This window comes from Sceloporus occidentalis, unplaced genomic scaffold (assembly GCF_023333645.1).
Source record: "Sceloporus occidentalis isolate IW3139 unplaced genomic scaffold, rSceOcc1.0.p SCAF_11, whole genome shotgun sequence".
In the NCBI taxonomy this organism is placed as follows: domain Eukaryota; kingdom Metazoa; phylum Chordata; class Lepidosauria; order Squamata; family Phrynosomatidae; genus Sceloporus; species Sceloporus occidentalis.
This window is the reverse complement of record NW_028316991.1, coordinates 23037533-23062649: the sequence shown is the minus strand read 5'-3', so window position 1 is coordinate 23062649 and position 25117 is coordinate 23037533. Positions and strand designations below refer to the sequence as shown.

General features: G+C 39.8%; 1 protein-coding gene across 1 annotated transcript in view; it reads left to right on the top strand.

Moving 5' to 3' along the window:
• The window catches only part of LOC149305704 (uncharacterized), a 93703-nt gene that overhangs the window by 49697 nt on the left and 18889 nt on the right, over window positions 1-25117 (top strand). The window contains exons 21-37 of the mRNA XM_089477300.1: window positions 1231-1284; window positions 1526-1579; window positions 2428-2481; window positions 4109-4162; window positions 4272-4325; window positions 6187-6240; window positions 6854-6898; window positions 7178-7240; window positions 7629-7682; window positions 8046-8087; window positions 8847-8879; window positions 10591-10644; window positions 18702-18755; window positions 19108-19161; window positions 20114-20218; window positions 20789-20833; window positions 24519-24596. Coding sequence (XP_089333426.1) covers window positions 1231-1284; window positions 1526-1579; window positions 2428-2481; window positions 4109-4162; window positions 4272-4325; window positions 6187-6240; window positions 6854-6898; window positions 7178-7240; window positions 7629-7682; window positions 8046-8087; window positions 8847-8879; window positions 10591-10644; window positions 18702-18755; window positions 19108-19161; window positions 20114-20218; window positions 20789-20833; window positions 24519-24596 — 951 coding nt within the window. The remainder of the gene's footprint in view (window positions 1-1230; window positions 1285-1525; window positions 1580-2427; window positions 2482-4108; window positions 4163-4271; window positions 4326-6186; window positions 6241-6853; window positions 6899-7177; window positions 7241-7628; window positions 7683-8045; window positions 8088-8846; window positions 8880-10590; window positions 10645-18701; window positions 18756-19107; window positions 19162-20113; window positions 20219-20788; window positions 20834-24518; window positions 24597-25117) is intronic.

The window sequence follows — 25117 nt, the reverse complement described above, 5'->3', positions numbered from 1 at the left end:
GTTTGTGAATGAGGGTTTCAGATAGCATGGATGTGTAAGTGTTGGGGGATAGCTTGGCATAGGGAGTCCGTAATCACATCCCTTTCATGCCCAGATTCCAGCATGTAGTGGCTGCCTAGGCATGATAGGAGTGTGATTGCTGTTATAAATAATTTTTTGGTCCAACTTCGGTGTGTTAACACTTTTATTGGTCAGAATAATTCAATGACAGTATTAATATATATATATATATATAATTGCAAACAGCAATCACACTCCTATCATGCTAAGTCAGCCAGCACATGCTAGAACCTGGGCATGATAGGATTGTGATTGTTGTTATATATATGTGTGTTTGTGTGTATATATATGTTGATTTTTTTGTCTAATTTTGGTGTTACTTTTAATAAAGTATTTTAAAGTATTTTTTTGTTTTTTTTTTTCAGTTTTGGCCAAGTGAATGCTGAATTTTTAGTTTCAGTCCAGAATTTTCATTTCGGTGCATCCCTACTATATACTATGCCAGTCACTAAAGTGGTAAGCCTACACCACATCAATGTTTGGCTTAGTATATAGTGATAGGGGTTGTCAGTGTCTGGCTCAATGTATAGGCACACATTGACGGTGGTACCGCGTAATCCCTAAGTATATAATGATAACAAATATGCTGTACCCCTGTCAATGTTTGCCTAACCATAGAAACTATGCAGTTTTAAAGTGTGTGTGTGGGGGGGTGCCACATACAGGGTCTGCCACAGGTGCCAAATACTCTAGGTACGCCCCTGCATCATGCGGCTGTCAGACCCAACGGCCATTCCTCAGCTCCTCTTCCCACGTCTTAAAAGTGGTGGGATGAAGAGCTGAGGCATGCGGTGCGTGCACGCCGGCCACTTTAATTTCATTAGGCGCTGGTGATGTGACTGCCGCACGACGGCCGCTTTCAATGTCGCTCGCAGCCGCTTTGATGGTGCAATGGGCCAGTTGACTAGACTCGCCCCCCAGGCCTTAGGCTGCCAGCCCTCCCCTGGTTGCCCTTATAGTTGATTTGTTGCTGTCATTTTTGCTGTTTTTTTAATTGTAAGAAAATATATAATTTTACCAAATAGGTCAAAAACTGTTTTCCCAGTCATCTTTAAATACGATTTTATTATTCTTTCTTAAACATTTTTTTATGTGCCATCTTTTATGTCAGAATTTGAATAATGAATAAATTATTACATTTTTTATGTTTTTTTTTTCTCTTTCTTAAAGGGACCCGAAGGACCTAAAGGAAGCCCTGGACTGCCAGGTCTAGAAGGACAAAGGGTGAGGAATTTTATGGTTTACATTTTTGAATTGATCTTTAGTGAACACTCCTTTTTTAAAAAAAAAAAAGATCATAAATATGATTTAAAAAATACAAATTACAGATTAAATGTACAGTTATAGCCTTTTTTAGGGATCAGCGAAGCAATCATTTTTGTTGCCCCTATAGCCATGTTTCAGGCATGGAGGATGATGTTACTTAAATATATATTCTTTTTTTTTATTCTATGGTATTTCATAGGGGCCGAAAGGAGGAGATGGTTTGCCAGGAGTGGATGGCCTTCCTGGACCTCATGTGAGTTAAATGTTTAATTGTAGCAAGAACAATTGTCAAGGTGGGATTCGATATCTCGTTACTCTAATCACAATGGGGTTTACATTTCAAAAACATATACCTCCCAACATTTTGGGTGTCCAAACTATTACATAAGGGAAGCATTTACATAAAACTTTACATTTAAAAGAATAACAATAACAGGAAAAAAAAACATAAAAATAAATTGGTACAGTAAGAGAGGACGGTTCTGCACTTGTGATTTTACAATCCATAACTTCAGATGTGGGAGCTCCCTGGCACTGATGCGGTTAAAACCTGTTCCTAATACCGTTCAGCTCCTTTGACTCACGTACTTCATTAACATTGCTTGATTATACGTGAATGCAAGGTACAAGAGTGCAGATTTGCTTTCTGTTTTTTTGTTTCCTTTTTTTTTTTTTTTTTTTCTGTTATATGTTGTTTTCAATCGTTTATAACAAACCTGCTTATTTCGAATGTACGATCTGTATACTGCGTTATCTCTGTACATTTATACAAACATGTTTATATTTTTCCAACAAAAAAGAAAAAACTTTCAATAAAATATATGTTATAAAAAAAAAAAAAAACCTGTTCCGTCCTGCTATTTTTTGTGTCATAACTTATAAAAGAATTGTGATCCTTGAGCTCCATCTAGTGTTCAGAAATGAGAATGCACGCTTCTCAACAGGTTTTTATTTTTCATTAAAGGGATATTTCAGCCATAATATTTGAAATTATTATTTGTTTTGTTTCTGACTTTCTAAATTCCAGTGGGATATGTATTAATTTGATATGTTTGTGAAGTCTATTTGCTATTTTATTTATCTATTTATTGTTTGTTACAGGGACCCCCAGGGCCGCCTGGAGTTACTGGACCGCCAGGAGAAACAGGTCTTCAAGTAAGGAAATTTAATCACCCATATTTCATTCAACAAGGATTAAAATTAGACTATAAGGGTAAAATTGAGGAGTTTGCAAATCAATTCATAACTAAATGCCCCATAATAAGAGTACCCCCCCACCCTTAGTAAAACCAACCCCATACCCCCTAACATTTCAAGTGTGCAAATTGGGGGGGTTGTGGCGAGAGGCAAATGAAGGATCGGCCCAGTAAGTGTGAATGGTCACTTTGGCAAGTGATCAGGGTAGGGGGCAGAGCCACAGAATAAGGGCTAAATAGGAACTGCAATGTAGTATCTTTCCAACTGGCTGATGCTAAGCAGGTCTGTGCTTGAAAATTGGGACTGTCCCATGAAAACAGGGCTGTTGGGAGGTATCCAATGCTCTAAATAAAGACAACTAATTTGGAATATATACCGTATTTGCTCGATTATAAGACAAGGTTTTTTTCAGAGCAAATGATCTGAAAAATCGGGGTCTTTTTTTAATCAGACCTCAAATAGAGGTCTGACTATGAGACTAAGATCCAGATCCCCCGGCACCGGTGCGGGGAACTCTGATCTCTGACAGTCGGGGAAGGTCTGGGCGATGGACGCAGACAGCCCCCGCTGCCAGCCACACCTCCTTCCGGCTGCAGCGTAAGTTGTCTACGCGGATCGCGTGGACGTCAACCCGCTGCCCCGGTATACAGCAGGAAATTGGAAGCACCGGTAAGTGTGTCGGGTGGGGTGGGGGAGTGTTAAATGGGGGGGAGACAGAAGGAAGACTGCTGCCCCGGTATACAGCAGGAAATTGGAAGCCCCGGTAAGTGTGTGTGTGTGTGTGGGGGCGGAGTGTTAAATGGGGGCATAGGGCATTTCTGGAGGCAGAGTGCTCTATGAAATGCCTTTTAACCCCCTGAACGCCACTCTGCCTGCTGAAATGCCTTATACCTCCCTATATGCCACTCTGCCCCATAATATGCCTTTTAACCCCCTAAATGCCAGAGTGGCATATAGGGGTATAAGGCATTTCTGGAGGCAGAGTGGCACATAGGGGGTTAAAAGGCATATAATGGGGCACAGTGGCATATAGAGGGTTAAAAGGCATATCATGGGCCACAGTGCCATATTGGAGTGGCAAGCCTGGGGGCAGATGTGCGTAACTGGGGGGCAGGTTGGAAAATACAAGGAAATAAAAACAAAAAAATATTTTTCTCAATCATAGCTTTTATTAAAAAATGTAATAGTTTACATGAATTAACATTTACTGGTAAAACTTTTTTCCTATAGGGTCGTCTTATATTCAGGCTTTTTCTTTTTTTCCTAAATTAATATTCAGATTTTGGGGGGTCGTCTTATAATCAGGGTCATCTTATAATCGAGCAAATACGGTTTAAATGCAGATTAGCGATATATATTGGGATCACATACCACGCTCTCACCATTCCCGTACCTTTATTCCCGAACAAGAACCGGCCCGTCTTGGACACAAGCACCAGGGGGTGAACAAGTTACTCTGTATGTGCCAGTTTTGCTCTGCTTTGTATCAACCTGCTCTCGGCAAACTTCCCTGGGAGAATGCAGCGACATCACACTCTAGGACTTTATACACTAGTTCATTATTTTATTCGTTTCTGTATTTTAGGGCTTGCCGGGTGAAATAGGCTTCCCTGGAAAACCAGGAAAAATTGGATTAACGGTAAGTCATCCGCTCGGGATGCAATGAAATATTACGCACGCCATACTTTTGGGGGGAAAAAAAACGTACATACTGTATATATTTATATCATATTGTTTTAATGTCTCAGGGAGCGCCTGGAAAAGCTGGAATGGACGGTCTCCCCGGACCAATTGGCCCAAAGGTACATATTTGAATTTCTCAATCTTTATATTATTGATTTATTATTTAGAATGAATATATAATATAATCATAAAATAACCTTCTAACTATGTCTATGTGTCCCGCTGAGACCGGTTATCGGGCTAGCATACAGTAAGATATAAAGTGACATAAACTTTGAAGAATAGACCTCTACGACCTCTACAAAGTATCAGCTTTCACTAAAGGTTCCGTCTTCTCTCGGACCAATGTTTTCCCAATTATATATATTATATATTGCATTTTGTAGCATGCTGTGTGATTCAAACTTAGAAGATCTGTCACCTTTTTCTTTCCGCTGAAGAAACTTTTCCCACCTATCAGAGTTTGCTGTTGTGTCACATGCCAACTAAGCAATCCTTGGAAAATGATGAACGAGGCCAATTTGACACGATTGAGAGTTATTTCTATAAAGCTTTTAGGGGTTTAACATTATAGTAGGTGGAATGCGTAGGGGAACATTCTTCATCGATTCCATGTGCTGTCTATACGTCGGCACACAGTCGATAGGATCTCTTTCTATAAAGACCTTGATATCTAAAGCATGCTTTCAACAGGGCAAATAGTGATTAAACCCTGTACTTAATCACCCCCATGGAGTCTCCCTTTGCCAGTGAGGTCTAGTAAATGAATGTTAATGATAACCTTTGGAGCAGTCTGAAGCAGATGGCACGATAGATAGATAGATAGATAGATAGATAGATAGATAGATAGATGGATAGGTAGTTGGATGGATAGATGGATAAATTGATGGATAGTGTAGATGGAGTAGATGGATGGATGGATAGATAGTGTAGATGGAGTGGATGGATGGATGGATGGATAGATAGTGTAGATGGAGTGGATGGATTGATGGATGGATGGATAGATAGTGTAGATGGATGGATGTATAGATAGTGTAGATGGAGTGGCTGGATGGATGGATAGATAGTGTAGATGGAGTAGATGGATGGATAGATAGTGTAGATGGAGTAGATGGATGGATAGTGTAGATGGATGGATGGATTGATAGTGTAGATGGATGGATGGATAGTGTAGATTGAGTGGATGGATAGATAGTGTAGATGGAGTAGATGGATGGATGGATAGATAGTGTAGATGGAGTGGATGGATAGATAGTGTATATGGAGTAGATGGATGGATGGATAGATAGTGTAGATGGAGTAGATGGATGGATAGTGTAGATGGAGTAGATGGATGGATGGATAGATAGTGTAGATGGATGGATGGATGGATAGTGTAGATTGAGTGGATGGATAGATAGTGTAGATGGAGTAGATGCATGGATGGATAGATAGGTAGTTGGATGGATAGATGGATAAATTGATGGATAGTGTAGATGGAGTGGATGGATAGATAGTGTAGATGGAGTCGATGGATGGAGTAGATGGATGGATAGTGTAGATTGAGTAGATGGATCGATGGATAGATAGTGTAGATGGAGTAGATGGATGGATAGTGTAGATGGAATGAATGCATAGATTGATAGATAGTGTAGATTGAGTAGATGGATGGATGGATAGTGTAGATTGAGTAGATGGATTGATAGATAGTGTAGATTGAGTAGATGGTTGGATAGATGGATAGATAGTGTAGATGGATAGATGGATGGATGGATAGATAGTGTGGATGGAGTACATGGATGGATAGTGTAGACAGTGTAGATGGAGTAGATGGATGGATAGTGTAGATGGATGGATAGTGTAGATGGAGTAGATGGATGGATAGTGTAGATGGATAGATAGTGTGGATGGAGTAGATGGATAGAGTACCCACCCTCGTGAAAATCAATAAGTGAAATATTAAATGTGTGAACATCGATTGAAATGATTTTCCATTAACAGGGTGAGAAAGGAGAAGGCGGTTCTGATGGACTTCCCGGAAAAACAGGTCCAAAGGTAAAACCCGCAGTGTGTGCGTGTTATCGTATACATGTGACACTTTTAATGCATATATTTGTATCACTTACCAACATAATTAATAAAAAAAACATAAAATAATGTTTAATGGCGTGGATTCATCTGACAAGCTGTAAAGCAACATAATGAAGTTTTATCCGTATGAAACTTGATTGTACGCCCCCCCCCCTACTAATTGTTGCTTAGAGTTTTGGACTTTCGACGCTGTTCAAGGTTCTTGCAATTAGCCTGGAAAGACAGCAGAAAGGAAAAAGCTAGACAGAGCCGTGTCTCGAGATACTGGGACCCCCGGTAGCTGTTCTGGAGCCCTCCCCATCCCATCATGAATCTGAATAACCCTTCATTCACTAAAACCAAAAGGCCCTCGGTGGCCTCCTATTGCCTGGAATCCCCCTGATCTGCAAAGGACCCCAAAGACCTACACAAATATTGCCACCTAATCCAAATATATTTTCGAGGCCCCCAGTGGTCATATCTGGAACTGCAGTTTAAAAACATGCTTTTAAATGTTCTGTCCAGCGTTGTGTTTTATTTTGTATGATTTCAACCGCATTATGCTTAATATCCTCTAAGTGCTAGTATTTTTTTATAGGGTGAAGATGGTGAACGAGGTTTATCTGGGCGCCCAGGAGAAAAGGTATGCGAAAAATAGCATGTGCCACCATGTGATTAATAGATAGATAGACAGACAGATGGATAGATAGTTGTAGTATTTATGGTTTTTAATAATCTTTGGTTCCTTTGATAACATCTTAAAGGATGTGTCTCTTCTTGTAATGCATGTCTTCCAAAGACTGGAAATCCAGCTGCATACATTTATTATTTTAGTTTATGTATCAGCAGCTTCTCTTTGATTAAATGTCATTATTTAATAAATCTAGTCTGCTGTTGGATAACTTGATACTTTGATTCTTAGGGTGAAGCTGGACCTCCTGGGTTGACTGGTTCACAGGGACTAAAGGGAGATAAGGGAGACCAGGTACGTGATATAAAAAATAGCAAAGAAATATCTAATTTGCTTGTATGCCATAAATATCATAAAATGAAAACACAATTTAAATATTAAAACTAATGTTCTATTGATTGTAAAATAAAGTTGGGACTATCCATAAATATTTATGTATGTATCATACCCCTTATTTTTTTTTCTGCATAGCTTCAGAACTTCCTTACTGTCAGTCATGAAGAAGGTAGTTTAAGAGAAGAATTGGAGGGTTTATTGTTGTTAAAGATTTTACCTTTTATTATTTTTCTATGTAAAAGTATTCTACAGTATAATGTCAATGTAGAGTGTGAGATATTTTTTCTGTTGATAAAAGACCGTGAAATGTTTTATCTGCGAGCTTTACACTTTTTCAACTTTTAAGGGGGAAAAGGGAAATATTGGCCAATCTGGACATAAAGGAGAACAGGGAATTAAGGTATGTACTTACATAAATTGCTATTATTCCTTTAGCAGGTCATTTTATACATTTTTTTTTACATACAAAATGTTTTCCCAACATTAAAAAATAAAAATGTATTTTTTGGCTTGGTGTCCTTGCCAACAAGACTGGGAGGTGGAGAACGCTATACCTTGCTCACCAAAGTGGAGTTTGTTAACCTGTAAATGAGATCTGATTGGCTAATTTTCTGGCAGCGACATGCCATACGTGGTTTTCGCCTAATCTGGCAAATGATCCAGAGCCTCCCTGTTTATAGAGCTGGTTTGATGGTGGAAAATGTGGCCATAGGTAGGTTTAAATTGCCCCCGTGTTTATTGGGTCTCTTGTTTTATCAAACAGGGAGACACCGGGTTACCTGGTCCACCTGGAACAGCAGGAAGCGTAAGTAAAAGATCCATTATTAACACTTAGATTTTCTGCATGAGAGAGCATGTGATTGTGAGAAACACCTGCTTCATCTGATAATGCTCTTTAAGGTGTCAGATTTAGAAATTAAATTGTTAAGAAGCAGAATGATTTTTGCATAAAAAGAAATAACCAGAGCATAAACATGAAAAAGGGAGTGACGTCACTATGCCTTTTTTGGACATAAAGCATGATGTGAAATATCAGCGCTGTGACTTTACTGCCACCTAGTGGCCAGACCGTGGAATTACACAATGTTGGCAGGTCTATGTCATGGTATCCATGGGACCTTAGAGCATCAGCAATGTTTCTCATAGAACTTTCATTGATTTTTTAAAATACATTTATCACTTTAAACATTATAAAGGAATACATTTTTAGGGCCTGCTTACGTTTTTTAAGGCTATGAACTAAGGGCTTTGATCACTAAGGTAGGAGACTTGCAGTCTCGGCTCAACCTTAATGTACACCAGTTGTTTAACAAATCTACTCACATTAACTACAACCTTAAGCAGAGCAAAATCAGCCCTCCTTGGCCCTTCATGATGAATAACGGCGTCAGGGGGTCGGACCTGCGTTTTGCCAGAAAATCCCTACTTTAGTAAATCCCTAAAGTGTCTCTCTTCTCAGTACCCAGATTACTACATTCATACAGTATATATAAAAGTTTTTCTATAAATGATACATCAAATTAACCCTTTAAATTCACTTTTTTTTTACTATGCTCTTTTTTAGGTGCAAACGGTAGTTGCAGAACCTGGGATCCCAGTAAGTAATCCAGAAAAGGGCTGGTAATTTTCCATACATCGCTCCTGATATTTACCTATGAGAGAAATTAAACATTGCAATGTCGCTCGAAAGGTTTGGGGTCATCTCTATCAAATATATGATGTGAAAGGCAGTTACCGTGACAACACGTTACTCATCCTTCCGACGCTGACGCCTTTTGATTTCAATACGATCATTTGGACTGCACGTAATGAGTCACAAGTCAAACAAACAATTTAATTAGAGACGGTTTAACAAAAATCACAGAAAGTCCACCCGATTAACCTGTCTTTTTATGCTCACCGCAGTAACATCATCTCTTGCACTTTAGCGTAACATCATTTGATAAATGCACTGATCTATATGCACAGATGTATTGGACCGTTCTGCTGTATTAGGTTAATGTCTGCGTACAGCCACACGTGGAATTAAGGAACATTGGAGCATATGTATTATAGGACATTCTGGGGCTTTGTTTTAAATGTGGTCTTACCTTCATAACAAGGTTCTAATCAGAGGAACCTTTCAAATCGGTTGCTACGGTGATAAGACCACTTCTCAACTCCAGTGTGTTCTTAATGTTGTGCTTTAACATTTCTTAGTGTCTCTGTAAGAATATCAGCTAGGACTTCTGCAATGTGTAGGTTAATTGGCTATATAATTCGGAAATACAGCGTTTCCTATGTCTATCCCATGCATGTTTAAATTCCCTCTCTTTATTAACCTCTGCAACTTCTAGGGAGACACAATTGTGCTTACAGTAATTTAAACGTTGTCATAGCAATACAATAGGTGTAGTTTGATATAAAAATAAAAAGCTGTTGTAATTCTTAAAAAAAATCTAAAAAATGTGGGTAGTATTGGGTTAATTTTCATGTACCAGTTGTTACATATTTTTACCACTATATGGCAACAGGAACGTTTTCCCATGCTAGAAATTCTATATGCTAAAATATTCTCTATTGTTTATTGATTAAGCACCAACTTATACTGCAGCGCCGTACAATATAAATATTGATTACCAAGTACATAACATTGAGCCGTAGCTTCACAGAAGAAGCAAAACAAACCATTGGCTACCAATGTTTAAGCTTTAAAAACATCCCCGTGCTCCTCCAGTCGTGGAAATGTTATCAATGTTTCATACACATGCAAATACATGAAACTTTAATCGATTTGCAAACACATCAATGCGCCAATATAAAAAAAAAACAACTTAATGAATAGTTAAAGCAAGCAGAGCAGGATGGCATTTTAATTAAGCTGGGAAATGTTTTTTTTTATGTATTCTCCAAAGTATGTTACGTGCCAATAATTTGCGAAAGCTAATTCTGCACGCTAGAATAAAGATTAAAAACAAAAGAATCCATAAAAACAAAAAAGACTGGTTGTGGCTCCTGATACAATCTCATTATCAGGAAGATTTCTAACATTCCATGGTCAATATTTAGATATTTGTGATATCTTATTTAAAAAAAAAATTGTGCTGAATTTTTGTGAGTTTGGAAATATTTTTTTTATTCAATTGTGGAAATTTCAGGATGGGGCAAAAATATATATTTTATTTTAGTTTTTTTTTTTAAGTTAATGATTCATTGAAATATTTTTGTCGCTGTCTCTTTTGGTGGTAGAAGTGGGATCCCAACAAGGTATGAAATTGCTATTAGCATATAATTTGGGTTTTCTTAATACAAATGCATTTTTATTTTAGGGGCTACCAGGTGAAAAGGGAGAAAAGGGAGAACAAGGAGAAACTGGAGAAACAGTGAGTTTAATTTGATTGTGATTGTAAATATTTTTTTTATATAACGTCGCAGTATATACAGCTTGATATTCTTATATTTTTTTGTATAGAGTTACTAACTTCCAGCACAATAAGCCTGAAGAAGAGACCTATAAATTAATGGAAGCTTGCAATCTATTATACTCCAGTTAGCCAAAAGGGTATCATCTTTACCAGATTTACTCTACTTTCCACAGTGATACGTATTATTATTTTTGTCATTCAGGGTCCACAAGGTGTAGCCGGAATACAAGGTCCTGAAGGCCCTGCTGGACCACAGGTATGGTAATATATATAAATATAAACACTTGTTGCCTATACCTGGAGCTGGAAGAATTACTACGTCAATGTGGCCAGCCCCAAGTGATCCTGTTCCCAAGAGCAGAAATATTTATTGTCTTGGTTGGCTTCTTTAAAATTGATTGATTGGTTAGCTTTCCATGAAAAGAGTCCTGACCTAATAAACTTCCTAGTACTTGTGGCATAAATATTTAAACTTCATTGTCAGTAGGAACCAGATAATTACTCTCTGTGCTGGACAGGCTTTTATAGTTCTGTAGAATAATAAATGCAAGATCTGAGCACTAAGTCATGTACCACTATGAGGCTCCAAATTATTTAGGTTACTTTTCCCACATTTAGGTCTAATCACTGAAGAGTTGAGTGGTAAGCAGAGTTAAAAGGGTAACCTTAAAGTGACCTTCAAATTTCCAAATCTTAGGAGAGGGCATGCTAACTGAACAACAACTCGAATGTCTTTTCCCACAGCTCACAAAAAAGAATAACAAAGTTTAACAGAAGAAAATTCTAAGTAATACATTTAAAAAATAATAATTTTGCGATGATCATTGAAACCATCAATCCTCATTTAAAAAAAAAAAAAAAAAAAGAAAAAAAGCTGCAAGAAACAAAAATAAAATCTAATTGGCGCTTGATGGATTCTAGAATAGCTGCTGGTTGTATGGAAAGGTCCTACTCAAGTGCCGTGCACCAAGTGGTTAAAGGAAGCTTTGCTTTGTATTATAATTGCAGTCTATTAGAGTCACCAGAGGATGCGATTTAATTTTTCCAGTGGGCTTTAAAAAAACTCAAAGGACAGGGGATGGAAGGGGTTATGAAGTAAGGATGGGCTCCTTGTCCCCTAAAACCTTTGGCCTCTATAAGCCAAAGGTTTTTTATTTAATTATAACCCCCCCATCCCTCTGGGTACAGGATGGCAGCCATAGCCTAAGGGTCTAGGTGGGCTTCTGTACCTCCCATGTTTTAAAAGAAAGGGGAGGGGGCAATAGTTGCATCTCCATTTCCAAACTATTTCAAACTCTATTTTTTCATTTTTGGCATTATATGACCTGAAATGGTAATGCAACATTCTCTTTTGTTTCACTTATGTAATGGTATTTTTCGTCTTGTAAAAGCATATCTGGTGCTTCGTGTAAATAAGTTATGGTGGGTAAAGGTGATGTAAGCCCTTCCACTTAAAATTAAGTGGGTAGTAGAAGCGTTATTAATCACTCATCTACAGACACCAGACAAGCCAATAGGCTTGTTTTTTCCTCAGAAATCTCATGGTGCTGCCACAACCGCAAGAGATTCTGGGAAGGGGCATGCAAATAAGGTCAACAATAATCACCTTTTGCCTCTACATCCACTTTATACATGGATCCCTTGAAAGTAATCGCCTGCTGTGCAAGACAGCCTTTAGACAAAACTCAGATAACTGATGCAGCAGCCAGATCACTATTTACAGACAGATTTTTTTTTTGCAATCTCTTTTTACACCAAGAAGGCTCAGGACCCCATCTTTCTTTCCTATTCATCCAAATCAGAAAGCTGTGTGCAATGGGTCCCCTCAAGCCCTGCTAGCCTTTTATCATCCCAGCCAGGAGGATGCAGCCTAGCTGAAGAGTTACTCAGTCCAGCTTTATCACAAAAGCCCAGCCAGAAGACACAGCTGAAGACAGCAATCCTTTAGACGGTCCTGCTGGTAGCTACCAGCTCATTCCAGGCTCCAGCAGCAAGAAGCAGCAAGAAGCAGCCACAAACACACAACACACAACACACAACACACAACACAGCCTCTCTTAACTTCATCCTTAATGGGACTCATCAGCATGAGGTTGTGAAAACAACTTAATACTGGAGGCTTGTGGTAGCCAAGAAATACCATTATATAAGTTATGGTGAGTAACGGTGATGGAAAACCCTTCCACTTAAAATTAAGAGGGTAGTAGAAGTATAATTATACACTCATCTACAGACACCAGACAAACCAGAAAGCTTGTTTATCCCTCAGAAATCTCATGGTACTACTACAACCACATGGGATTCTGGGTAGGCGCATGCAAATAAGGTCAACAATAATCACCTTCAAGACAACCAAACCATCAAAACCCCCTACAGATAATCCAGCACTGATCTTGGCGATGTCAAGGCCCCTCCAAATATATCTAGTAATTGATGGGACTTGCTAAATTTAGTTCCGGAATTATACATGAATCTCTCTCCAAACTGCTCTCTCCAAATTCTAAAACGCTCAATTCTAATTGCAATAAGTGACTTGCATGGCACCCAAGGGATATACCGTAACAAAGCTGCAATAAAAGCAAGAGAGGTCTGCCAGGGCCATAGCTCAATTAATCTTATTTATGACCAAAGTGCCTTCCATTCCCTTGAGTATCATATTTTCTCGACCTGTTCAACAAAGCTAATTTGTGAATAAATGCGCTATTTATGTGACACAGCATTGCTTAAAAAAGGAATTTAATTCATATTAAATTATTATTTTTATTATTATCGTTATCAGTATTTTTATCCATGCGTGAAAATTATTATTTTTTGATCCCATAAATTCTCTACCTTCCCCGAGTTCAGTAGTTAGCATCGTGCCCATAGACATTATCTTTGAGCCTGCTAACGCCTGTGGTCGATATGGGGCCATTTAGTTAAAGCAGTGAAATTCTTTCATTAAGTCATGCTTTGAATGGGCTGATTATATGGATTGGTGGGATTTCAATTGTCGTAGAAAAGGGCTACAAACTTTCCCTGTATGATATGGATAGAGTAGCCCTGTTTCTATCACAAATGACATACATTAAAATGTCTATCGCATAATACGGATTTGTCGTTGAGCGTATATATATCTGGCACAATTTGGAAGTCTAGCCTGGTGTGACCCTCTTGTTTAAAACTATGAAAACATGCTAATGCACTGTGCAGGCGGGAGGACATGTTAATGAACCTGTTAACATTGATTGTTTGGTGGGATACCGCGAATGAGCTGGCAGGGATCTGGCTGTTAACGCTGGAGGTTAAAGCTATTCAGCTGTAAAGAAAGTAAACATCAGTAGGGTTGTTCTAGCCTGGCAATAATCATGGCGTAGACCTCTATGTTAATACAGGTCCTAGGCAGAAGGTGAGATGGTCTCACATATCTCTCTTATAGCTGGGTGTAAGTAAAGAAAGAAACATGCTTCTGATGGTACAACTCATACGTAAAACATAAAGGGGAACAGACTAGACTTGGGCACCAGGGGGCTCTTCATCTTCGTGCTTGTCTTCGTAAAAAAAAAAAAAATCTTCGTATTCTGCGAATATTCGCCTGTTCCTGTCTTCTCTTCGGGCGAATGTTCGTTTTTTCCGGTTAAGGGGTTAATACGGGGTTAACGTGTACCGCAGCAGCTCTGGCACCAGGATTTTAAATGTGCGTATCAGCAACTCTATTGGTCGCCAGCAGGGGGCCTCCTGCTGGCGACCAATGAGCACACTACCATATATAGCTAATATATTCTCGGGCAGAATATTATGCTACTCAATGTAAAACCAACAGAGGGCAGCATTCTGTCCGATGATATATTAGCCATATGTGGTAGTGTGTTTAATTTCATTTATTATTTAAATAAAATATAGTCCCATGATCCGTTGGTCTTCCCGCTGCAACAGTTAAATGTCCGCTCTCGCGGACATTAATTCTGTCGAACTTGCAAACTCCTTTTTTCTATTTATTTTGGGGGTTTTTTTGTATTAAACCATTAAACGAAAGGATCATGGGAATATATTTTATTTGAATAAATGCAAATGAGCACACTAGCATATATGGCTAATATATGTTCGGACAGAATGCTGCCCTCTGTTGGTTTTACATTGAGTAGCATTGTTCCATATGCTTGAAATCCATATTATTATTTTTTATTTTTTTGAAGCCCGAGGGGCGTGCTCCATTGGGTGCCGCATTCTGTGCACAAGGCAGCAGAAGCCAGACTACGATTCCGAGTTCCCTCACGGAGAACTCGGACAGATTCCACCCCCCCCCATGGGAGGGTCGGATTTGAGTCTCACCCCGAAGAGTGAGACTCCTTGCTGGGTTTGTAGAGAGAGGAAGGGGCCAGAAGGCTCCCAATCCTCCTCCAGCAAAGTCCAGGCTTCACTGTCTCTTAAAAAAAAAAGGCAGTGTCCAAAAGCGTGGGAACAAAATCGTGTGCCAAGAATAGTGAGGGCCAAGCCGTGAATTTAAAGCCGTGTAATCAAAGGGGGGCAAATTAATAGGCACTCGTGAACCAAGTGGATTAAATAAATTAAAGAAAATAATTTAAGGACAGACCATTGCTGGCCTGCAGGATTCAAAAATAATCGCTTAAGGTAGTGCTGATAGGCCGCCAGTGGAAACGTGCGCTCACCGTGTGCAGTGGCGTGCAATACCACACACGGTGACTCCAGCATTTCTGCCAGGGCAATTTCACCTCGGGCTCCATTAGCTATCCCGAACCCTAAGGCCAGAGGATCAGCATAGTCCCCCCCCTTCCCTAAGAGGAACTACACTTGATCTTAGCCAAAAGGCCGAGAAATCCATATTATTATTATGTTACTTAATGTATCTAACCAACAGAGGGCAGCATTCTGTCCGAACATATATTAGCCATATATGCTAGTGTGCTCATTTGCATTTATTCAAATAAAATATATTCCCATGATCCTTTCGTGTAATGGTTTAATACAAAAAAAAAACAAAATAAAGACAGAATGCTGCCCTCTGTTAAGCTACTCAATGTATCTAATCAACAGAGGGCAGCATTGTGTCCCAAGTTATAATAAGTTATTATGCTAAGTTAAATGTCCGTACCGGTGACTTTGTTGGTCGCTGGCACGGACTTTTAACTGTTGCAGCAGGGTCCCTGTTTTTTTCTTTTCTGCATAGCAACTAGTGTTAAGGGGCCGTGCAAGTGAGCCTGTTGGTCGCTTGCACGGCTCTTTACCCTACGGATTTCTGCTCCCGTTAATCAATGCAGCATTGCACGGAAATCAGGAGTTAAAAATGCTGTGCGAATGAACGTATTGGTCACCTTCAGGGTCTTCCTCTGGCATCAACCAATTGGTTGAAACTCCATGTCTCGCTTCTTCCTGCTGCCCCTGTGGAGGCAGCTTAAGTGGGAAAAGTGGGACAGCTCCGTCCCTTACAATTGGACTATGGCCTGGTTATACTCGGACGTGGGCAAATTTGTAAGGGAGCACCAACTGGAGGGAGTTAAACCAGATTTGTGGTTACCCCGTGTGATCCACAAGCTCATCAGAGCCAAAGACACTATCGAGAACATCCCAGGGCTCCCCGACGCCACAGCCAAGACTGTCTGGCCTAACGTGTCGTCGAGCAGGCTGACCAACAGGCATAAAGACATTGCATGGATGGCGATTCAGAGAGGCCTCCCCCTAAGGACATTTATGCATGCCAGATATAGACACTGCCACAGTGCATTGTGGAGGAGGAGACTTCCCGTCACTTGTTCTGGCAGTGCCCATTTGCACAGGCCTTGTTCAGAGCCCTGGAGCTGGATCTCAAGGACTCTATCGAGAGAAAGTACCTGTCCTACCATTCGGTAATTTACGGAATTTTTCCAGGAACACACACGGAGAGCGCCATTGAGGATGCTTGGCGTCTCATGTGCTGTGTAAAGGACGCTCTATGGTTTGCCAGGAACCGCCTGGTGCTGAGGAGGGAGCAGGTCACAGTCCGTGACTGCCGCAGGCTTATCCACAGCCTGCTGAGAGACTACTCTCTCAAGGACAGTCTAGAGGCCGAAGACTAGCCCTATTCTCCTCGGCCCCCTTTCCCCCCCCATTTCCCCAGGTTATGTTCCACTAAAGTGCTAACCATATGTGCCATGTCTGGGAATGTAATTGTACTCTGCTTCTACTGAGCTGTCCGTAAACTGAAGTCGTACTGTAACGTTTATTGCCTTGCGCTGCGTCGCAGTACTGCTTATCGTCTATCTGTACCAATATTACCGATCTATGTATTCCTGCTAAAACGGGTTGATGTCTGTTTTATCATAATCAGTTTTGTATAATAAACTTAAATACAAAAAAATCAACCAATTGGTTGATGCCAGAGGAAGACCCTGCAGGTGACCAATAGGCTCACTCACACTGCCCTGTAACCCCTGACGACGAACCTGCGGATTTCCGCTTCAGTCAACTCCCGCGATGCCGTGAAGATAAGGTAGGTTAGATGGGGAAGGGACCGGGGAGATTAGTAGACGAAGGCGAAGATTCTTCGTGTGTCTTTGTCTTCGCCTACGTTTTACCGGCACTGTCTTCTCTTCTACATGTCTTCGGAACGAACACAAAAACGCACTCTTCATACTCGTTTTCATATTTGCCCGAAGACGAATGCACAAGTCTAGAACAGACAATGGCTACATGGGCCACCTAGAGACCTCTTCCAACTTGGCAGGAGATCAGTAGGTTACCAGCAAGGCTAAGGGCTTCCCTTTGTGACAAGTCCTTGTGTTGGCCTTCGAGTAGCATGAGTTGTACGGCAAATCATTTCAGATGATTTAAGAAACTCTTGTAAAACCCAAGAAATGTTTATAGACGGTCTTTATCTTCACTCTGTCCAAAGACACTGAATGGTTTGTGGCTGATGAGACTAAACCTTTAATGGGATGGGTTCTGAAAACAGCAAGAAGAACTATTTGTAGACCAATGTATAAACTCTAACTTACAAGGCTTGAGAAGACCCAATGCGCAGAGAGTAGTTTATAACCAAAGTTTAAGCTGGGAAGAAAAAGATTCCATAGTTATTCCTCTACAACTTCTGCAAACAATGTATCCAATGTACTTTAATAAAACAATATGTTGTGCACCCAAATAATCATAATGGTTTCGTTGACTACAGGGTTTCAAAGGTCAAGAAGGAATAAAAGGAGATCCTGGACTGAAAGGTGACATTGTAAGTAGGGAGGAATCATTTCTGTATGGCTGATTGTGTTATATGAGGTCTAGGCCTAATGATGTCCAAATAATGTGGCAAGTAGACTAAAAAAAGATGATTAGAACATTAATGACCTCAGGCTTACATGTCTAGCAGCTCACACACTGATTCTTCATTCTGATTGGCTGCTTGCACCATCAATCTTTGAAACATGTTTTTGGTGATCACATTAGGAGTGAGAGAGTCTGAAACGTGTGCATTACATGATTAATTCCATGATGGGTGGCGGGTAGTAAATTCATGGTCTCGGGGTAAATGGGCAGATTCTTGGGGGTCACACAGTGTGGGGCTACCCATGTCATATTCTATTCCCATTTAATAATACCCGAACATTCCAATTGGTGCTTTTCTCACTGGTATATCACAGCTGAAATCCCTGCTTAAATAGGAGTGACCTCATTTAGAACATCTTTACCTCCTGACGAGTCATTGTTTTCATAAAGAATTATTAGAACCATTTGGCTGCCACCATTGGCGAGGACCTGCCATAGAATCATTGTGATGAGCTATTAACGGGTTAATATTTGAAATGCCTTATAGCTTTTACTGAGATCTAACATTCCCAGGCATTGGTTTGGTCACTAAAACCTTGAAAGAGTTGGAAGTCCTAATAGTTTTAGGTTTACTTCTTGATGATCGTAATCAGTCAGTTTTAGAACGTTGGTTTTTTTTAGGCTGGATCGAGCTCTTGAATGTTTTAATATTCTACCGTGTTTGTTAGATATGGATAAGAGTTATTTATTGAACTTGACAAGCTCTTTTTTTCCTTTAACAGGGTCCACCGGGTCCAGTTGGGCCACCAGGATCCCGTGGCCTGCCAGGAAACGTGGTAAATATATCAACGATTTTATTTGGACCGCACTGAAAAAATATTTAGGGGATTTACGCACATGCATAGTTGGAAAAGATAATTAAATGAGGATTAGCAATCATGAAGGTTTCGGAACTAGGCTGTTCCTTTAATAACAAATCTTTCGTTACTTTTATAAGCAGGGGGTTGTAACAACAGTATCTCTCTCAACGTTCTAGAGCACTTTCATCTTTAATATTAGAATTATAAAGTTCTAAAGTCATTCAGGGTATATACCGTACATTGTTCAATACCAAGCGTTTTGTACAGATCCATAAAGCTTAATCTTATATATTGATCTTCAAAAAAAATATTTATTTTTTTTCTACAGGGGAGTCCCGGAGAAATGGGTTTGACTGGGAAGGACGGACAAAAGGGAGAAAAGGTAAAGATAAATACAAACAAAATTAAACTGCACATAGAGGAGAAACCAACAAATTTAAAGTTTTTGTGTTTTTTTTTATCCTATTTATGTTCTTTATCTCTAATATTAAAACTGAGCAGTTAGACATCTTGGTTAATTCCTTTTTTTCTTTTCTTTGGACAAAAGCATGAGCTGTAAAGGTAGGTATAAGAAACGGTTGGAGATCCAGTAGTGGAAATAAAGTATGGGGACTTACTGCAAAGGCAGATGATGACAACAAATATGTGTGGCCCCTTAGACACCATGATATGTAGAACCTCCTGTAACCCAAAGAAAAAGAAAAACATGACATCCGTTGGAACTTGACGGTTTATAGAGTGTGACAAAAAGTGGGCTCGCTGTAGACGTTGGTGGGCATTACATTGAAGTCTACCCTTTGCGTTCCATGAGGACATTGAAATTGTGATGTTTTGGGCAAATGCGTGCCATTGGTCCCAAGTAGGCCTTGCAGAAAATGGAAGGGGTTAATTGACTAATGGAGTTACAAATGAGTAGACCGTTTACATTTATTTGGGATGATTAATCCAGGGATTAATCTTTTTTTTTTGGAGCCAAGAGTCTAGTTTTATGTCACTATGCAAATATTATTATTATTATTATTATTTAAAAAAATGTAAATGTAGTTATTTTAACCAGATTTTTATATGTATTTGTGTAAGTGTGTAATATTATTATTATTATTTTAATAAATTAATAAATTAAATAAATTATTTTAATAAATGTAAATGTAGTTATTTTAACCAGATTTTTATATGTATTTGTGTAAGTGTATATGTTTAGCTTTGTCTTTTTCAATTAAAATGATCTTTTGTAGAATTGTAAATTTCAGCCACTAGAATTCAAGCAATGTTAACATTACATAAAAAATACTGTAATGAAACAAAATGACATTTCTTTCTGTTTATTATATTAGGGTGAGCCAGGCAGAGAGGGAAGGATGGGACCTCCTGGGCCACAAGGAGAAATTGGTCTCGCTGGCTTGCCTGGACTACCAGGGAAAGGCAAGGACGGAGAACCGGTAACTTTACAGATATTCTTGTAATATATATATATATATATATATATATATATATATATATATATATATATATATATATATATATGAGTTGAATGCACCAGGCTTCTCCTTAATTATCTAAAGTAATAGTAAAGTGAATATTGAATTGTGTAACTTAGACGAAATAAACTTTATGTGTGAAGGGCGGAAACACCGCGTATTTAGAGGTCATCCTATTTTTACTTGAATGAGATCAATTTGTCAGCGCGTAGCACAACATGCAGGGATCACACGCTGGTGACACTACAGTTGCCCCAACTTGTCAAAACCACCCATAAAAAAATACAAACACTCATGTGTGTCTGTGTTAATATATCATGTGGAGCTTTTTAAGTTACCTTAATTGAGTGGTTTCAAGTTGTCAGTCGCATTAATGAAACTTGTTTTATAGTGGATTGACCTGCCCACAGCAATTGTTATTATTATTATTATAATTATTAGTACTATCATACAACATACAATATCCATCTGCATGAAATCAGTACTATTGTGTTCTAACTTGTACATGTTTGTTTTTGATCCTGAATATAGGGAGAACGTGGCCCAATGGGTCCAGCAGGGCAGTCCGGGATGAAGGTAAGCAAAAAAAGGATTTTGATTGCAACAAAAAAGTTTTTCTTTCCATAATCCGGAGTATTGCACAGGCAATAACAGCGTACGGGACCTAAATCACACAAAGTGCGAATGGAGTTATGTACAGCGTTTAGAAAAAAATGGGGCACCGTAGCAATTCATCACACGTTTCTGCCGATTGCTTCATCTTCACTGCCCTGTCCCAGAACGCTCCTTGTATCTGACCCCCAGTATGGCATTTACACGTCTGCAACAGTTCCCGGGATGTGTGGGGGGGCATATTTTCCCTGGACACGGCTTCAAGAACACCTAATATATTTGTGTGTGTGTGTGAGGTATGTATGTATGTGTATGTGTGTGGTTGGTATGTATGTGTGTGTATGTATGTGAGCTATGTATGCATGTGTGTATCTATATACATTTTTTTCTAAATTGACAATGTTAAACACCGCTAAGTAGCTCATATGTACAGTATATTGCTTTTTTTTAATATGTAAAAAATGATGGATTTGGGAAATTTATGAATTCTCATAATGTATATAATAGATACAGTACCTTAAAGTCCATTTATAGCAATGGAACGGATATGTGCTGCTGCTGCTGCTGCTGCTTTATTGGCACCAAACTACTGTATCTATCATTATGCATTGTAGGGGGAAAAAAAACACAAAGAAGGAAACGTCAGGCACCAAAAGCAAAGTAACGAGATCATCAATAATGTCCATGATACGCTCAGCACTGTACACAGGCAATACATTTCAATACATTAGTGATACGATTTAAACTTGAAGCCACCATTGATCTGTTGGGCGTACTAACCTTCAAGACATGGTACTTTTAACTAGCGTTTGCAGTTTATGATGTCATGCGGTCTGAGACAGCCTAAAACCGCCTCGCTAAATCAAACAGGATTTTCCCGAAATAACCATTCCATGACTTAAACTCAATTTCTTTATTAACAACACCATTAAATGCATGCATTAGGGAAAGAACAGTTGGAGTCTTGATTAAGTTACTTTGTATTCAAGATGGAATTCGATCGTATCCAAGATACACTTCAATATTATAATGAAGGTGTTCTGCTCTCTCCGGTAGTTTCAATTAACTGTCACATTTTCCTGCTGCCATTCAGGGAAAGCGTCGATCCCAACTTAATCCTCTCTCTCTCTCTCACTTTTATATTTGAATTCCGCTCCCGATCTTGGGCTGATTTTCTCCATAAGATTAAGATACGTTATGGAGCGTTGTGGCTAGTGAGTCGTATTTTTCTCTTATGATGCCCATTGTACAGCGCTATGGGATATGATGGCGCTATATAAAACAATCAATAATAATAATAATAATAACGGTTCTACAGGTCAACACCCAAATCCTCCGGGTCGTGGGAGAGGGGTCCTGACATGCCCCGCTCCCCGCCCATTTTCCCTTTAAATAGGGTTTTTTCCCACAATGCCAGCTTTCTATTATTGGTGATTTTTTTTCAGTATAGGTATCTCTGGCATTGTGGTTAGTGGTTAGCTATAGCCTTTTTTTTCCTTTTGCTGTATGTAACCTCTCGCACTCTGTCCTTGGATTGGTTCCTGGGCGTTTACATTTGCTAATACTTAATAAGCAGCACCTGTTAGATTTGTTGGACTCGGAAAGTTTGTGTACCCACTTTGAACCTTAACCGCATTTTCTGGGAATACTGCCAAAAATAACTAATCATAGCTTGTTTAAGCCTGCCTCGCCCCACAAAAACCAACTGTCCCACAAAATGTGTTAGAGGGAGAGATGACCCATTTCGGTGGGTTTTCCATAAAATTTAGTTTGTTTCAGTGGGTCCCTCCTCGTAATCGGAGAAGCGAAACAGGTAGTTTTCCTTACAAAACAAGTTATTACAAATCCCAATGCACCAGTCTCAGAAATGCTGCCCCCAAATGCCACTAACCCTGGGCTTGAGGTGGCCACAGGCTTCAAGCATGTACTGGGCCCCAAGATTTCTGATGACGGCCCTTGGACTACTATAGGCCTTTCTTAACTTTTACCGTCAGCAGTGCCAAGTCTAAGACAATTTATGGTCTATTGAAAAAAATCAAATTAGTAATTTTTTGCTCACTTTTGCAGTTACCTTTATGCCCATGAGAGGCACCGTTAGCGCAGGTGCAAATATGACTTGGGGAGCCTTTTACCCCTGGGCAGGAGAAGATGTGCTGGGCTCCGCTCTTTCCTTTATCTGAATTTACCCTCTCCCACCTCTTTTACGATCTATTAAGAGGCTATCCTAGTCCTCTTTTGCCCCCAACCCCTCCTATCTCTCTTGTGGAGCAAAGGAGGGAGATCTTGGAGGATGAAAATCACAAGGTAGCCCGGATTAAAATATCTATTTTACCCATTGCCATTAAAAAAAAAAGTAATTGTTGCTGCGTTTCCACGGAATTAACGTATTTCCATTACACAAACTGCCATTCCGAATCCTGATTAAATATACGCTGAGACTGCTTTATCCATTAAGTATCTTGTATACGGGCCAAAAAAATCCTTCGGGTATCAGTAAAACAGCTGGCAGCCTGCCTGCGGGTAACACAGTTATTATTTAATTTTGTTCCGCACAATAAAAGTGAATTATAAATATTTAATATTAATTGCAACATATTAGAAATATAATTAAACTTTAACACAGAGCTTCTAGGCTGAACGCGTATTCGGTTTGCTAAATGAGGATTTGGGTTATGGATTCTGGAGCATCTTCGTCTGATGAAAATTGTCAGTTCTTGTGTCTCATTTAAGATCATCCATGGAAGGTTGCGCATGGAAATTGGGGTTTGCCCTGATCAGGTCATATTAATCATGTTGCCCTGACTGCTTCATGGAAGCTTCTTGCACCTTCAGGGTTATCTGGCTGGGGCTGGTCCCGTGGTCTGTACAGAAAAACTTCAGCATGGGACCAGCCCCAGCCAGATAACCCTGTGTCTTTGTTGAACAAATGTGTGATTAAGACTGAGTCATTCTATGTATGATAAGGAGTCCGGGTATTTGTCTATTAGATTGACCTATGATAACAGAGCTAGAACGGGTAACATTGTAGTCTGTTCCCACCAGCTGAGGTCCCAGTCAACCCCCAGGAAAACGGTGGGGCCCATGGATGGTTTAGGTAGCACTAGCCACATATATACGTTGTAAATGCATACCTGGGAACTCTCCGGGTTTTGCCCCGTGGACCCTGGGAGAAGCGCCGCTTCTCCACTTCTCCGGGTAGAGGGAGCAGGGTCCTGACACGCCCCACTCCTGCCCATTTCCCCCTTAAATGGGAGTCTGTCCTGTGATGTCAGCAGGACCGCACACTAATGACAGTGGGACCGCCCGTGATGTCATCGGGACCACCCACTCCGGGTGGCCGGAGCCCAAAAGTTCCTAGGTGTGTGTAAATGACTGTACTACCTTACGGCAGACACCGTCTATGGGTGGTAACGGCCTTCAGTTGCACATGGATCTTGGGGAAACAGTTTTGTATTCTGATTGGCCCACACAGATGTCCATCACACAGGCTGACGTAGGTCAGAAGGCTGTCCTGCTATACCCAGCTGAAAACATGAAATAGTCCATCACCATGGCAAGTGAAAGAGTCCTAGCGCCAGGCCTCCCTTCTCATTTGTTTTTTGTTATAACACATGCAGCAGCTTTGTGACCTTATTTAGTCTAATTACAGGGGGATAGAGGACCTCCTGGAGTCCCAGGGCAGCCAGGAAGCAGAGGACCCCCTGGTATAGGAATCGATGGCTCTCCAGTAAGTAAACGTATCCATTTGTTTATCCACCTATTTAATTATTTTATGTTTTTTGTACGCCTTTTCTTATTAATCCATGCATGGTTAGGCAAGTGTAAAAAAATACTTCTAATGGAGTATGGGGTTGTCCCTATTATTTAAATAATTGCTCTACTCATTCTTCTCGAGTAATGAGTGCAATTAATAATAATTTGGTTATTATATTGCAAATTCTAAATAAAACTTCAAAATGGGAATACTAATTAAAATACATTGAAATTGCTTTCCTTGAAGAGGCAGGTCTAGCTACTTGTAGGGTTTAGTGGAAGCAAGTTATAGTAGGTCGTGAGTAGGTGGGTTCTGGACGGACGGGGGGTGCTTGGGCATGACCCTTGACCCAAGTATTCCCTATGCCTGAAGAACGAAGAAACTGACTCAGAGACCCGGGGAAGCAGCTCTTCTCTTGGAGACTCTGAGTCAAACTCAGAGTGTTCGCAGGTATGTTAATTCAAATTTAGTGATGTCGTACATATTAAATGTAT